The sequence below is a fragment of the Hyaena hyaena genome, unplaced genomic scaffold (genome assembly GCF_003009895.1).
Source record: "Hyaena hyaena isolate Hyena2069 unplaced genomic scaffold, ASM300989v1 scaffold_1393, whole genome shotgun sequence".
Lineage (NCBI taxonomy): Eukaryota > Metazoa > Chordata > Mammalia > Carnivora > Hyaenidae > Hyaena > Hyaena hyaena.
In genome coordinates, this window is record NW_024082017.1 from 269,453 (window position 1) to 286,525 (window position 17,073).

Genomic DNA, 17,073 nt, shown 5'->3' on the forward strand with positions numbered 1-17,073 from the left:
CACACACACACACACACACACACACACACACACACACATTATTTGGCTGTTAACATGTAAAATTTTAGCTCCTGTTTGGCATATAAATTGATAAATCTTGGCACAAATACTTAATCTATTTCTCCCTGATTGCCTGTAACTCTCAGGATTGATTATCAAGGAAGGCTTGAGCAATATGGAGGGATTCCTAAATGTGATTTGTGTCTTAATTTCCTCTTTTGGAAAGATCACAGGACCATGTCTCACTATGTTTTTTGATATCTCATTATTCACTATAAATAACTATTTCAATGTAGAGATCTTTCAGCTAGCATAAATACTTATGATGTAGGTTAAAGAGCCGCATGAATAGGAATGACCAGTATACACTACATTCTCATAAAAGTGATCAAAATTTAAATAATTTTCAAAGTTTAAGTAATAGGCAAAGATTTGAATTTTGTTTAGGAATTCAGTTTATAGTCTAAATCAATAATAAGGGGAAAGGGAAGGATGCTAGCATATTTTATCCTTTTTCAAATGAAAGGGCATTTTTCAAACAATAAGTTGAGAAACATGGCCACTTGGCTCCTGTCCCACTCCACCAGAAAAGCCATTTTCTATGGAAGTTACTGAATCTCACTCAATATGAAAATTTAGTATTTTTATTTCCATATTTTATGGAATTTAAATATTTAATTGTGTAATACTATGTTTACTTTATTGGGCAATGGATTTCATTTCCTAAGTGTTTAGTGATTCAAATCAAGGCAAAAAAAAAAAAACCCATAAGTAATATGTTCTAGTCTATGCAAGGTATATTCCATACCAAAAGTGAATGTCAAGTCATTTTCAGAAGACAAGAATTGTTAAGTTCTATGCCAGAACAATATCAAGGACAGAAAAAAGGAAACTGCTCAAGTACCTTACCATTCTCCAGAATGTGTAAATAGGCGTAAGTTCCTTGATTGTAAAACAGAACATTTGTGGAATGGAGAATAAGTCCTAGTTTCTGCCCTTAGGAACCTAGCAATATTGAAGAGAAATGTGTCAGTTACACAAATAAGACAGCAACGGCATAACAATATAGTATTTTTAATGCAAATAAAGTAGTAATAATATAATACTTAAATAATGTATCTTTTTTTAATCTAAAAGATACCCTCAAACTGTCATCACAGCTCAGTGGGTGGAGAAATCATATTCAGGGAGGGAATGATGAAAGATTCTTGACTTTGTTATTAAAATGTTTCAAAAGGCTGCACTGGGGACAGTTGTACAGCTTGAGGGAATGGAGGGAAGATATAGACACTGGAAAAGAAGAGGCTATGTGATGATATCAGTTACACAGGAACAACTAAAACAACCAGAATTTGACAGGGAATAAATGTATAAAGTGAGATGCTCTGCAGTAAAGCTGGAAAAGAAGACTGGGGTTAGTTTACGGTGGGACTTGAATGTTAGGCTAAAGAATTTGATGGATTTTAGTAGATTAACAACATGCTTTTCAAAAATTCTGTATAGAAGACTGATGTAAGAAATGTACTTTAGGCATTGGTGTATAGAATGGCAGAAAATACTGGAGATTAGAAAACTATCTGCAGGTTGCTGTAGGGTCCTGACTTGCAGTAAAGAGGTTGAAGTTAAATTATTAGCAATGGGAGAAGAAAGGAGAAACGTAACTTGTAGCAAGAGGGCTTTCAAATACATACGTCCTGGTAACTGATTTGAATGTGTGGAGTGAGGATTGTGAGCAATTGGTGATAATTCTAAGATGTCAAGACTGAGTTATAGTGAGAGAATGCTTATATTATTATTCATGGAGTCAGTAGGAGAAGACACAACAAGAAAGGTTGGGATAAATGTTGTCACCAAAACTTATTGTTACTATCACCAATTACATCAAATGAGTTTTACTTACTATTTTCATAAGGTAATTGTAAAAAAGCAGGGAAAGTATTTGGTAAACTGCATGCAATAAATCATTCCCAAGTTTTATGTATTTAGATCCCTACTGGCCTGCCAACTAAGAAAATAATACTGAATTTGTTCAAATGTTTCACTTTGACAAATTTAATGAATAAATTTTAGATGAACATCTATTGTTAATATCTCTTGTATCAATATAATAACCTCTTTTCTTCCCCAAAATCTCCCACTTGGAATAAGTTACATAGCTACCCTAATTACATTTTACTCCTTACCACCAGAGGTTGTTAGGCTACTAAAATTACACATAATTTTGTTATAGAGGTGATATGCAATAAAGTTTTATTCAAAGTAGACTGTTATTGGAAAATTTTTAAATAACTAAGCTTAAGAAATTGTAATTTAATCTATGCCTTTCTCAATTTAAAATGTTGAGCTCAACTCCACTTTGAAATAAGGGCTGAGTGTTGAATATCACAAATAGGAATTTATACACTCACTTATTTATTTCAAAATGCAACTTATGACATAAATCATTATAAATATCATCTCCTGTTTCTATACACGTACACACACAAGCAACTATAATATGGTAATCTAAGGCATACTTCATAAGGGGAAATATTAATGTATAAATCAAGTCAATGAGTCAGGTTCTCACTGAGATTGACATGATTTTTTTTCCATTTTTTTCAAACACAAGTTGAGTGCTTTTAGAAATGGCATAATACAACATGATTGCAGTTTATCTCAGTTAATGCTACTTCCAAAGGTAACTAACTCACAGGGAAAAGCAGATACTCCTATAAGAATGCGACTTAGAAGGAACCATTACAGTTTATGGCCAATTCAACAGCTTCCTTTAAAAAAATGTATCATACATTTGTAACCTCTTCCAGAAACGTACAATTAATTTAACAAAAAAATAAGTCACCATACACTAGTTCCCAGAAGTCTGTCGTCTTTTAATTAAAAAGATGATTAATAGGAACACAGTTGCTTTTGTAATACCCTGCATCAGAATGTGACTGAGGTTTGCTAAAGACTACTTAAGCAGACTAAAGGGCATATATGTTTAATAAAAGCACATCGATGATAACACACAATGAAACCCTCATGAACACAAATTTCTCTAAGACTTTTAAATAACCTCTAGTACCAGCAAGTACAGCAAAGAATATAATTTCAAAAAACATTTTGACTGAGTCCAGAGCAAAAATTAATTAAAAATTTTAAATAACATTTTACCTCATTTCAGAAATCTAGTACAAAAATGAATTGCTTAACAACAGTCTTTATGATTGCTGTTATTTTAATGTTTTTAACCTGAGTCTTAGCTGTTTACAATTTACCAAGTTTCCAAATACCATTTTCTCCTTTGTTCTCAAACTCAAGCCATAAAGATATAAGCCGAAGAAAAACATTTTAATGTCTTAAGAATAAAATCTACAACAAGAACACTTCATTTTTAAAGACATTGACTTTTTATTATGGGATCTTAATTAGTGTTAAATTTAAAAGAATTCTTACCATGACAATTTATATGTATTGGCAACAAACATGGGGCATACAGACTCAGGTTTATGCTAATTTTAAATACACAGGAAATCATTAGAATATTTATACATGAAACAAGAATAATTCTAGAGGTACATTGATCTCTAAAGGGGTAAGTAATTCAATGGTTCCTTGTTTAAAATCTCAACTGTGTTCCTCTTTCCATATGTATTGGATCCCACATTGGTAGGAGAGAGAATGGCACCAAGATTGTTGCTGGAACGAATTAAGAAATTTGCCAGGCGTTGAGTCGCGCATGTGGCGGTGTTGCATTTCCGCTTTTCCACCTGGTGACTGGTGGCATGAACAAATATGAAAGGTTAGAGACTTGGACTCATGTTTGGATATATCTATATGACAACAAATATCTCATATCAATGAAAACTAAAGGAAACACGTTTACATAAGTAACACAATGTATTGGTTTGGAAACAGCTGGATAATTGAGATTATTTTGACACCTTGACAATGCAGCAGAATCATTTTTTGAGTAGGAAATCATATAGCAAAACTTCCATTATAGTCAATATTGGATTTCCCAGTATGATCCTTTGAAACTCCAGAATATATTCCAAACAGTAACAACAATAATAAAAGGTGTCCTTGTGTTATATTCTTCTAAATCTTGATGAATCTGGTTCCCAATATATAAAAGCATTTGAATAGAAAATGTACATGGAAACTGGAATTTGTAGGACTAAACATGTATATACTCATTTCCCACAACTGTCTAAAAAAATTAAGTAGTGTAAGATATTTTTGTTAAGTTCCCTGAGATCATAGAATCAGGGGTATTAAGAGAGAAATTTCAGGTATTATAAAGTCTCAAGAGAATCAAATTTATCATCTGTTTCTACACTCTGACTATTGTAGTGTGGGAGTTCTATCACTTTTAATATAAATACATGAATGTTACTATCTTTCTTCCACCTATTTGCTTCCCTTTAACAATTTTAATGATAGGACTAGGCTAAATGTTAAAACTAAAAGAATTTTCATATTAGTAGTATTAATATTCACCACATTTTTTTCATCCAGCTGGAACAATTTCATAATAACATTATAGGTAAGTCAGAAATGATCACTATGGTTTTGTGAAACCTTTTATATGGTTTATGTGAAACCTTTTGTTTCAGTGTGCTCTCAAAATGGTATTGGAAATGGATACAGAATAATAACATGGCTCCTTTTTACAGATGATTATGAAAGCTAGGGAAATGTTTTAATTTCAGCTCCAGACAAATAAAAATATTGATAAAACTTAGAATAAGTATAAACTGGGAAAGAGATATAGGTATAAGTCTATGTTCAGAAGCCAGTGGTTTTACATAATTTGGGTCAAAATGCATAGATTTTTTTTCAATGTGCTTACTTTATGTGGGGAGTACTTCATTATCTGTATCTCTGTATAGTAATAGCCCAAGGATAAGTGTTTTTAAATCTCATGTGAAACTTTAGGGTTTTTGGGCGCCTGGGTGGCTTAGTTGGTTAAGCGTCTGACTTTCTCTTAGGTCATGATCTCGCGGTTCGTGGGTTCGAGCTCCGCGTCGGGCTCTGTGCTGACTGCCAGCTTAGAGCCTGGAGTCTATTTCAGAGCCTGTGTCTCCCTCTCTCTCTGACCCTCCCCTGCTCACGCTGTCTCTCTTTCTCTCCTAGAAATTAAAAAAATATTAAAAAAAGAAACTTTAGGGTTTTTATTCTCATACCTTTTCCTAAACACAAAAATTTCTTATGGCATTAGGTATCTGGATATTGGGTTGAGTCTAAGTGTATGCTGACAAACCAGTTATTCAGGCAAACGAAATCCACTCTGAGACCTAATTACCTGGTCTATATGTCAATATTATTCATATTATCGACTTAATTATTTCTCTTTGCATGTGTTGTAAGAATGGCCATTATGTATTTCCAAAGAATGATTTAATGCTTTTTAAGGATTAAACCAATAATTCATACATCAGACATTTAATTCTTAAAGTGAATACACTTTTCTTGAAAAAGTAGAAATTAGAATTTGACCCAAGCACTTCAAATTAATAAATGTAAAGGAATAAAGAAAGTTATGGGTCAAATTGGAAAGGTTCAAAGTGATACCTGTTCCAAGATATGTTTTGCAAATGCTTGGAGCAGAGTGTGAACTACTCTATCTGCTAAATATCTGAGTGGTACTTTGATAATTGGTCTCAGAGTCTGTAACAGGATTTAAAATTATTCCAACTAAAATGTTATCTGAGTTAGCTAGAGGAGCCATCATTCTCCTAAACAGAAATTAAGAACTTTTATGTTGATTGGTTTCATTATTGTGCAATTGCTTTCACAAACACAACTTTTCATGTAAACATAGAATCAATATGTATAAGATTCTATCCCAAACTATTATTAAGATAGAAAAAAATGACTTAAATGGTTAGTAAAGGGAATTTACTACTTTCAGGCATTTTTTTTCTCTTTAACTACTTGGGCAGACAAGGCCTGCCTAGCATCTAGTAACAGACACTAATTCAAAGCTATTGACCACTTAACACTCATGCACACATTCTTAACTTTGAGTTTAAACAGTGAAGACTGTAAGCTAAAGTATCACTCTTAAATTGTCTCTCTTTAAAAACACCTCAGTCTCAAGGGTTTTTAAATCAGTTTTAAACTGTATCCCTGCTCCAGCTCTTAATATTCATTTGTGGAAGCAAAGTAGTTCCCATAGCAAGCTCCTATGTGTTAATTATACTGTTTACTGATCTCTGATTATCTCTTAAGCAGGTTTACAACTGAGTGTTTAAAAGGTATGGGCAACTGTATGATCCTTTTGCCCCAGCCAAGGTTATAAAATAACTATTTTTTAGTATGACTTGTAAAGTCTGTTTGTTACTTCTTTATTTTTTTTTAATTTTTTTTTAATGTTTATTTCTAGGAGACAGAGAGAGAGACAGCGTGAGCAGGGGAGGGTCAGAGAGAGAGGGAGTCACAGACTGAAACAGGCTCCAGGCTCTGAGCTGGCAGTCAGCACAGAGCCCGTCGCAGGGCTCGAACCCACGAACCGTGAGATCATGACCTAAGCGAAAGTCGGACGCTTAACCAACTAAGCCACCCAGGCACCCCACTTCTTTATTTTTTTAAAGATTTTCAAACAGTTTTTTTAAAAACTTATTTTAGAGACAGAGAGCATGAGGGGGATCAGAGAGGAAGAGAGAGGATCCCATATAGGCTCTGTGCCATCAACCCAGAGAGAAATGCCGGGCCGAATACCACCAACTGTGAGATTATGACCTGAGCTGAAATCAGCCTGATGCTTAATTAATTGAATGAGCTACCCCCATGCCCAAAGTTTGTTATTTCTTAATCTCATCTAATACATGTATAGAAGTTAAAAAAAGTTCTCAAATGAGATGATTAAATTTTATGAGAAAAATGACATTCAATGAATGATAAATCAACATTAGCTTTGTTTTTTGAAGGTGTTTGAAATGAGACATTTTCTACAGAGCCTTTCTCAGTTTTTTTTTTTTAGATTTATGGAATATTACATGGTTGAATAGCTAAGAATGATAAATTCTCCACCCTTAAAAAATGACCAGACATACTCATTTCAGGAAACTCATTAAAGAGCAATTCAAAGAATGCTTTACAAGTATTTCTAATAAAAATTCAGAATAAGAGATTGTGAGACTAACATGAAAATAACTGGATAATAATGTTATATGCTATTTTATTTTCGAGTGAAGTTCACTTCCTAATAAACCAATATCCATGAAACCATATTGCATAAAGTTGTTTATCAAATGTCTATATCTAATGAAAGAAAAGATCAAGGTATAGACAGAATTCTGAAGTAATATTGCTAATTTTCCTGTCATTCCATTATTCTTCTGGTTTACCAGAAACTTCATGTCAGTTTTAGTTATTTTTATCCACAAAAATTCAATTGAAAATTAGAGTCAGTTCTGAGAACATCCTGTAAACTCGATAAGCCTGAAAGGGCAAAGGAAGTGTACGATTCCTGCTATTTGTTACACGTGGGTGCTGTAGAAATCTACATATCATCACAGATTGCCACCTCAATGAAAAAACACTCCAAGGGAAAATGGACAAGATGCTAATTCTATGAGAAAATTTCCAGGATGATTTAAAGCAAACTCTTTTCAAAAATAAACTTAATCCCCCCTCAGCCCTAAAAGCCTACAAGGAGTCAAACTGATTTAAGTACAAACAAATCCTCATTATATTGTATATGACCTATACATACATTTGAACTTGAGAATTTTTGAAATAAATGGAGAATTGGAGTTTTAAACGCTTTCCACTTGAAAGTTGTATTTACTGCCGGTATTATCACCTGACAGTTTTTAGACTTCCTTAGAATATTACCATTTAAATGACACGACACCTTTTCAAATAAACCTTCTTAGGAAACTCTGATGCACATGCTACCTATTGAATTCATTTTTAAGAAGTATTAATTCACATTTAGAGCAGCTCAGAAGTCATCTTATGAAAAATATGTTTTTTATAATTTTATTTCATTAACAGAACAGTTAACAATATAAAAAAAAAACCCTACAAGCAAATGGCTTTTTAACTATTTCCTAAAATTTTTAATTTGCCCCCTGATTATTTCTATGTATTTCTATTTCCAGAAAGAGATGTAAAAGTTCTGGATACTGCCAGAGCCCTCCAAGGAGAAAAAGAAATCTATGTAAATAGACAATAAAATTCCACCTGTTATAAAATATATGCTTTAATTAAGTTTCTATAGTTTGTTTGAGAATCAGGTTAATATAGTGGAAATTACTACCCTTTGGCTTTTCCTGCTTCATGTTCTAGTTTTGCCACTCTAGGTTCCAACAGCATATTTCTTGACAAATGGAACTATCCATTCCATTCTGTCAGAAGTTCTGTCAAATAGACTCATCAACCACTGGCATTATTCTTTAAAGAACACAGAATTCAAGGAACAGATAAACGGCTTAATGTACTGTTCTTAAGCATGATTTCATCAGAAATCTAATGGCATAAGGGCTGTTAGTTATATAGCAGTTTTTAATTCTAATTTCCCCACATTTTACAAAGGAAACAGAATTTTTAAGTTACTAACCTTTCAATGGGGGTAGCTTTCAGATGGCTTAAGAGCACAATGAGCACAATGACAACTACTGGAAGCTTCAGGAGGCACATTGCTTCTCAAATTTTCTGAAAAGAATAATTCAGCATTGAAATCAAGAAAAAAACTCTTTTTAAACATAATCTCCAAATACAGCAATTTTATTGATAGAGCCCCTTGATACTGTTTAAATATTTTTCAAATATTTTCAAAATTTTAACGTTTCCAATTTCCTCCTCTAAGCAATCTGGAAAGTTTCTGTTATAGCAGATCTCTGTAGCCTTTCTTTGAAATAAGCCATATATTTAATCCCAAATCTGCTCTTCCCTACATAAATATTTTCCCATAAGCAAGAAGCGCTTTACCTTTTAGTATTTCAGTGTCAGCAATATCAGACAATGCCTCTAATGGCAAGAAAGCTTCATGAACAATCCCAAGCTTGCATCCACTGGACTATTTGCCCCCACACTTGCCAGTGAGTAATACAGCTCTTATATACCCTTCACACCTTTCTCAGCTCTGACATCAGGCAGCTCAGAGAGACTGTCATTAATTTCCATCCCTATAGAAAGTGCCTCATAGACAGCAGAAGCAGATGGGTCATCATTACATTAACACATCAGTAAATATTAATGTAGCAGATACAGAGTGTCTTTGTGCAGTTAATGGTGTGTCACACACAGCAGAAGTTTGAATTTTCCATTTTTGTGAAATACAAGAGTGGATTTTCAAAGATTAAGTAATATGCTCTAGTAAAGGATTGATAGTTAGAAGTGATTAAGAATAACAAATGTGTTTATACGCAAAGGGTGAAGCCAGGGACATTGAGAAATCTAATGAGTAAGCTAAAGCCCAATGATCCCAATGGTTTAATTCCATGAACATTCAGTAGTAAATTTTAATCTACTAATTGTTTACGATTAGGACAGGGTGGAAAAAAAGGACACTTGATAGAGAGAGAAATCAAAAGTTACTTATAATGAAATGGGGATGGAAGATTAAAGGCAGCAAAACAATAATTTTCAATCCCCAAATTCATTTTTCAGCATTTAAATAGAGACACATATCTGTGTGATTAAGAACTTTTTGGCTGGCTTTTTCTATTATTACATAGAAACATCACGATTACTTTGAAAGAATAGATTTAAATTGCTGTTTTTCATTTCCTCCAAATTGTTCTTTTCTTGTGTTTCTAAGTTATATTTAAGTTAAAGTTCTAAATTATGACAATAGTGGGTGTAGCAAGTAAAACAAATTCCAACTGCTAGTGAAAACATGCATATCTATGCAATCTAAAACAAGATGGAAGTTCTCCAAGTAAAAAAATTAAGTTCACTGGATTCATATACTTCTTTAAATTTTAGCATTCTTTAAATTTTAGCAAATTCAAATTCAAATTCTCATCTCCTTGTTCCATGATATTATTTTTTGTTGTTGTTATAAAGGATCTCTGTTCTCATATACTGAATTGCTAATTGCTTCCTGTAAATGTTGTATCTTATTATAACACTTTAAATGATTCAGTTATAGTCAAACACGGCCTTAGGCCATTTTGTATAATGTTTGGTAAGGTCAACATCTATGCCAGTCTCAAAGAGCTTTAGGCCTTTCATGCTTCCTACACCACTGAAAGTGCAGGTGGTAGATTGTCTTTGTGAGGCAACTCCATTACCAGATAATAACTGTCTTCCTACATGACAGTGACAAACATTCCTGTCACTCATCTTTTTACCCACTTTAGCTTTGCTAGTCAAAGTGTAAATAATGCCCTGGCAGTTTTGGCCCTATCTGGAAGCTTGTTAGAATTTCAGGCCCCACCCCAGAGCTACTGAATCAGAATGTGCATCTAAGGAAAGATTTTCCTAGGGCACCTGGATGGCTCAATCTGTTAAGAGTCCAAATTTGGCTCAGGTCATGATCTTATGGTTCATGAATTTAAGCCGTGCATTGGTCTCTGTGCTGACAGCTCAGAGCCTGGAGCCTGCTTCAGATTCTGTGTGTATCTCTCTCTCTGCCCCAACTCCTGCCCATGTTCTGTCTCTAAAAAATAAATATTGAAAAATTTTTTTTAATTTTAAAAGATCTTTCCTGGGTGACTGAATGCACACTAAAGTTTGAGAAAATCTGGTCTATTGCACATTCCATATTCTATGATGGGGGTGTTCTAGGGACTAGAGATACAACAGTGAACAAAGCCAAGTCCCTGCTGTCATGGGAGCTTAGAGCCAGTGGAGGAAACAAAATCAAAATAAGTGAACAAGTAAATATGCAATTACAAGTGTGAAGTGCTGTGGAGAAAACTAATTTGGTGGTGAGAGAAAGAAAACGATAAGTGATGATATTTAAGTTGAATCCTAAACCATCAGAGATGACCAAGGAAAGAGTAATGCTGTTTAAGACCTGAGAAACAGCATGTGCAAATTCAGGTGACTGAAGGAGAACGTGGTGCTGGAGATGATGCTGGACACATAAGCAGGAGACTGAGGGTGCAGGGCTCAGAGGCTGTGCTAGAAAACTTGGATTTACTCTAGAAGCTCAGAAGAGGTGTTAGCAGGAGTATGCCATGTTCATGTTTGCATCTTTTAAACATCATTTCTGATGTTGTACACCTGAAACAAATGTAACATTGCATGTCAACTACACTGAAATTAAAAAAAATAATAAATAAGAAATAAGAAAGAAAATATCAGGCTGAATACTGTGGGTGGACTGGATCAGAGGGGAGCAAGAGTAAAAGCAGGAAATCTGTTGGAAGACTATGGCACGTGTCTAGATGTGAGACAGTGATGCTGCACATAGGGTGATGGCAGAGCAGTAGAAAAGTAAATGAGTTCAAATCAAGTTTGGGATCATTACATAATTTGGCAATGGATTAAGTACGGAGAACAAGTGAATGGGAACAGAGCTTAAAAATGAGAGCCAGGATGGGGCGCCTGGGTGGCTTAGTCAGTTAAGCGTCCGACTTTCGCTTAGGTCATGATCTCGCGGTTCGTGGGTTCGAGCCCCGCGTCGGGCTCTGTGCTGACTGCCAGCTCAGAGCCTGGAGCCTGTTTCAGTCTGTGACTCCCTCTCTCTCTGACCCTCCCCTGCTCACGCCGTCTCTGTCTCTCTCTCTCTCTCCTAGAAATAAATAAAACATTAAAAAAAATGAGAGCCAGGTTAGGATATAATTAATTATACAATTTAATGGGTTTCTCCTCAAACTTATAAAAGGAAAAGGTATTTTATAAATCTCTTAGAAAATAATTTCTATTTTTATCAATTTTGTGTGTGTTTACAATTTTTAAAAATCAAATACTATCACAAGTATAATAGTAAAAAAATTCAGCCTACCTCTGAATTTTGCTTTCCATAGGTAATCAATTTTAGCTGTTTTACTGTTTTCTCCATATTTAAAAATAATCTCTTCTTAGGGCACCTGGGTGGCTCAGTTGGTTAAGGGTCTGACTCTTGGTTTGGGCTCAGGTCATAATCTTGTGGTTCATGAGATCGAGCCCTGTGTCAGGCTCTGTGCTGACAGCACATATCCTAGTCTGGAAGATAAAGAGTTAGCATTTATTTTTATTTATTTATTTTTAAGTAATCTCTATACCCAACATGGGACTTGAACTCACAACCTCGAGATCAAGAGGCTCATGCTCTACCAACCAAGTCAGGCAGGCACCCCAAGAGTTAGCATTTAACAACACACTTACTTTTCTTCTTTATCCTGTTCCTAAAGTATTTTAATAAAACATTTTGATTATACCAATACTAGATGGATATTTTTTGTATTTACATTAAAATTCTTTTGTTACAGAAACTTTCAAATGCATATAAAATTTTGATAATTATCAACTCACAATCTGTTGTATTTTTTCTATATTTCTACTACTTTCCTCCCACTCCATACTGGATTGCTAAAAACAAATCCTAGACAGTATACAATTCTACATGTAACATGTTTTGGGATTATATTCATAAAAGATAAGGAGAGTTTATACAACATAGCTATAAAATTGTTGTTATAGCTAAAAAGAAAATGTACAGTAATTCCTTAATATAATCAAATAATCTAATCAGTGTTCACATTTTTCAGCTGTCTATAAAATATTTTTAATTGGTCTGTTAGAATCAGAATCTAAATAATATTACCTTTGATTTTTTGTTTCCCATCACTTTTTTAATATATAACTTTCCTTCTTTTCTTTTTCTTACCATTGATTTATTAAAGAAATGAGGTCATTTATTATATAGAATTACCCAGAACCCAGATTTTTCTGATGGCAATCATGTGTTATCATTTAATATGTTCCTTTATCATCTGTATCTTCTCTATACTAGTTGTTTGGTCTAGAAGCTTGATCCCATTCAGGTAAGAATGCTTCACATGTGATACTGTTTATTCCTGCTGAATTACAACATCTGGTTGAATCTCTTTTATGGTATTAAGATTGATCAGTGAGGTCAGATTTTGTAAGTCACATTGTCCATTCTAAGTTCTCCATTAGCCTTCACTCTGATATTAGCAATCATTGGTGATAATTGCCTAGAACCATTGTTTTATTACAAGCTGCCAATGATAGTTTAATTCTGTTATTCCCTCTACATTCATTAGCTGAAATTCTCCAATAAAGAATAGCATTCTTCATTAAGTATTTCGCTACCCTGAGGTACAGTTTTAAAGGAAAAGTAAGATATATATTTCTGCCTTTCCCCTCATTCATGAGTTTTCTGCATACAGTAATGAGATGGTTCTCTAATGTTCTCTAAATATGACCAAAAAGGCTTTATGGATGGGAGTGGTTCTCATTGTGAACCCATATATTTTAACATATATGTATTTTGATCCCCCCTCTTTGATGTTCAAATTCTCTCACGTAGGAACTCTTGAACAATGTTGGTAGAAATGTAAATTAGTTCAGCCACAATGGAAAAGAGTATTGCTGTTCCCTAAGAAATTAAAAAATGGAGCTAGCATATGGTCCAGCAATCCCACTTCTGTGTATATATCCAAATAAAACAAAAACATCATCCTGAAGCTATATCTGAACTCCTACGTTCACTGCAGCATATTCACAATAGCCAAAGTATGAAAACAACGTAAGTGTCTGTTGACAGATGAATAGATAAAGAAAATATTATTTTCTAGAGAGATAAAATATGATGCAAGATTGTCTATATGCCATGCCTGAACTATACATAATATGTGCATATAAAATAGAAAACATAAAAATAGTAACAGTTTATAGCTGATTTTTCACTAAACATTTTTTGTTGTTGCTACATCGTTATAAAACTATCTTGGGGACTTCCAACATGGCAAAGTAGGAGGATCCCAAACTCACCTCATCCCACAGATACACCAACATAATACCCACATCAGTGTAAATAACCCAGAAAAAGACCAGAAGACTGGTAGAACATACTCTCCACAGCTAAACATAAAGAAGAAGCCACATCAAAAAATGGTAGGAAAAGCAGAAACTCGGTCAGGAACTAAATTGACTTTGGGATTGTCCACAGGAGGGAGGAACTCTGCAAGCACAGAGAAGGGAAAAGAACAGACCCCACAATGGGCACCTTAAGCAAGGGAAACCTGTTCAAGGAAGACAAATCCCCATAACATTTGGCTTTGAAAACCAGAGGGGATTAATGTCATGAGCTTTTACAGTCAGTAGAGTTTAACACTTGGAACTTTAGAAATCAGTTCTGGGAGAGCTGATAGGTGATAGGAAACTCCTTAAAGAGACAGCATAACAAACAATCCTGCTCAGATACAGCATAGAAGCAGCAGTTTGAAAAATACCTGGGGCATATAGGAAGGAGATTTATTTACTAATCTCAGAGTAGACGCAGGAAGGGCAGGGATCTTTGGGAGACTTCTCCAAGAACAAAGGAGCTGGCAGGCACTATTTTCCTCCTCCACTGCCAAGCCTAGACACTTGGACACCTGTGGGAAATAGCACAGCATGAACACTCTCCACGTAGCTGGCTAACAACATGCCCCACCTCCATGCTCTTCTCCAGACTCACTCCCTCCAACTCAGCGTCTGCAGCTCTCCAAAGCAGTGCCAGCTCTCCTCTCCTGGCAGACTTATACACAGTTTGCTAACACTTCATGCCCTGTCCCCACACTCTTCTGTGGACCCACTCTCTCTAGTTCTGCCCTCAGCAGGAGTCTACTCAAAGTTGTGCCGTAAGTGTGGCAGTGTGCAAGCAGCCCTGACAGGAACCAACACCACCACAGTGACACCTACTCTGGGAAGAGGGGAAGATAACCACACACATCAGTTTGACTGCAATCTGAGCAATGGGCTAGAGATACATTTCTGGTCTGACCTCAGGCCCTCCTACCAACAAGCCTCTTAGGGAGACAGCACAGGGTGAGTGCCCTGACTTTGGTGGGACCACACATCTGTCAAAGGCCTGGTCTTTCCTAACTCATGCCCAAAGTGGCCCAAGACTAGCCCATTAATAACACAGAGGCCAGACCCTGGGCACTACAGGAAAAAGAGAACTATTATAGATGACTGGACTGAAGGCAAATGTACTCAGCCACAACAGTAGGGTGCACACAACACTTATATGATGTGGCAGGTTCTGGTGAGCAGGGGACATTCACTACATAGGGCACTAACGGACCTCTTCTTCATGAGACTACTACTTTCAAGAATAGGAGACATTGCAGACTTACCTAACACATAGAAACAGACATGGAAATATAGAATGAAGAGACAGAGGAATATGTTCCAAATGAAAAGAAGGGACAAAATCACAGGAAGAGAGATAACATAAAAACAAATAAGTAATATGTCTCACAGAGATTTTAAAGTCATGCACATAAAGATATTCACTGCATCTGAGAAAAGAGTGAAGGACCTCAGTGACATCTTTGACAAAGAGAAAATTTAAAGAACCAATCAGAGATAAAGAATTCAATAACTGAAATAAAAAATACACTAAAAGGAATAAATAGTAGACTAGAGAAAGCAGAAGAGTGGATCAGAGACCTGGAGGACAGAATAATGGAAAGCAATCATGCTGAAAAAGGAAAGAAAAAAGTATAAAAAATAAGAATAGATCAAAGGAACTCAGTGACACCATCAAAAATAATAACATTTGCATTTTGGGGATCCCAGAAGAAGAGAGAGAAGAAGGGGCAGAATTTTATTTGAAGACATAATAACTGGAATCTAGGGAAGAAAACAGAAATCCAGATCCAAAAGGCACCCAAAGAAATCAAGTCAAGGATGTCTACACTAAGACATGTAGTAATTAAAATAGCAAAAAGTAGTGATAAAGAAAGAATTTTTGAAACAGCAAGAGAAAAGAAAAAGGTTATATATAAGGAAAACTCCATATGCCTCTTAGCTAATTTTTCAGCAGAAATTTTTGCAGGCCAGAAGGGAGTAGCATGATATATTCAAAGTACTGAGAGGAAAAAAACCTGCAGCCAAGAATATTCTACCGATCAAGGCTGTCATTCAGAATAGAAGGAGAACTAAAAAGAATTTCCCAAAGAAAGTTAAAGGGATTCATCACTACTAAAGCAGACTTAAAAGAAATGTTAAAGTGGATTCTTCAAGTGGAAAGACTATAAGCAGGAATAAGAAAAGTTGGAAGCACAAAAGGAGCAAAATTAAATATAGCTACAAAATTAAGTCAAAGGATTCACAAAATAAAAAGATGTAAAGTATGACACTATATGTCTAATACATGGCAGAGAGAAAAGTAAAAATTTATTGTTTTTAGAGTGTGTTCAAACTTAAGTGACAATCAGTATAATATAGACTGTTAAATGAATAAAATGTTATATATCAACCTATGGTAACCAAGAGTCAAAAATCAGTAATGGATATGCAAAAAATAAAGAGAAGAAACCTAAGTATATCACTAAAAAATGACCGCACAAGAGAAGAGAGCAAGAGAAGATGGGAAGAAAAACTACAAACACGACCATAAAACAAGTCACAAAAGAGCAATAAGTACACAGCTATCAATAATTAACTTGACTGTAAACGGATCAAAATCTCTGATCAAAAGACTAGGGTGATAGAGTGGACTAAAAAACAAGACATCTAGTGACTTCAAGAGATTCATTTCAGACCTAAAGACACATGCAGATGAAAAGCGAAGGGATACTAAAACATTTATGCTAACAGAAGCAAACAAAAAGCTAGGAGTGAGGGAAGTGATACCTATATTGGACAAAACAGACTTTAAAACAAAGATGGTAAGTATAGACAAAGAAGGATGCTACTAATTCATAAAGGGAATAACCCAAGAAGTTATAACAATTATAAATATTTATGCGCACAATATAAGAACACCCAAATATATGAAGCAGCTATTAACAAACATAAAGTAAGCAATTGATAGTAATACAATAATAGTAAGAGACTTTAACATCCCACTTACATCAATGAATAGATCATTCAAACAGAAAATCAACAAGTAAACAGTGGCTTTGAATGATACATTGCCCCAGAAGGATCTAACAGATATATACAGAACATTCCATCCTAAATCTG

The 17,073-nt window shown here is 34.8% G+C and overlaps 2 protein-coding genes across 7 annotated transcripts in view; one reads left to right on the plus strand and one right to left on the minus strand.

Moving 5' to 3' along the window:
- SLCO1A2 (solute carrier organic anion transporter family member 1A2) overlaps positions 1–17,073 on the plus strand; it is a 117,675-nt gene that overhangs the window by 11,945 nt on the left and 88,657 nt on the right. The gene's annotated exons all lie outside the window — the stretch shown is intronic.
- Positions 3,372–17,073, minus strand: part of LOC120225388 (islet amyloid polypeptide) — a 52,347-nt gene continuing 38,645 nt past the window's right edge. For 2 of the 3 annotated variants that reach the window (XM_039223602.1, XM_039223603.1), the window contains 2 exons: positions 8,555–8,649; positions 3,372–3,759 (listed from right to left, as the gene is read on the minus strand). In XM_039223602.1, coding sequence (XP_039079533.1) covers positions 3,570–3,759; positions 8,555–8,634 — 270 coding nt within the window. In that variant the 5' untranslated portion in view covers positions 8,635–8,649 and the 3' untranslated portion in view covers positions 3,372–3,569. Of the gene's footprint in view, positions 3,760–8,554; positions 8,650–11,893; positions 11,969–17,073 lie in introns of those variants that run through there. The other variant, XM_039223604.1, reaches the window with a different exon arrangement.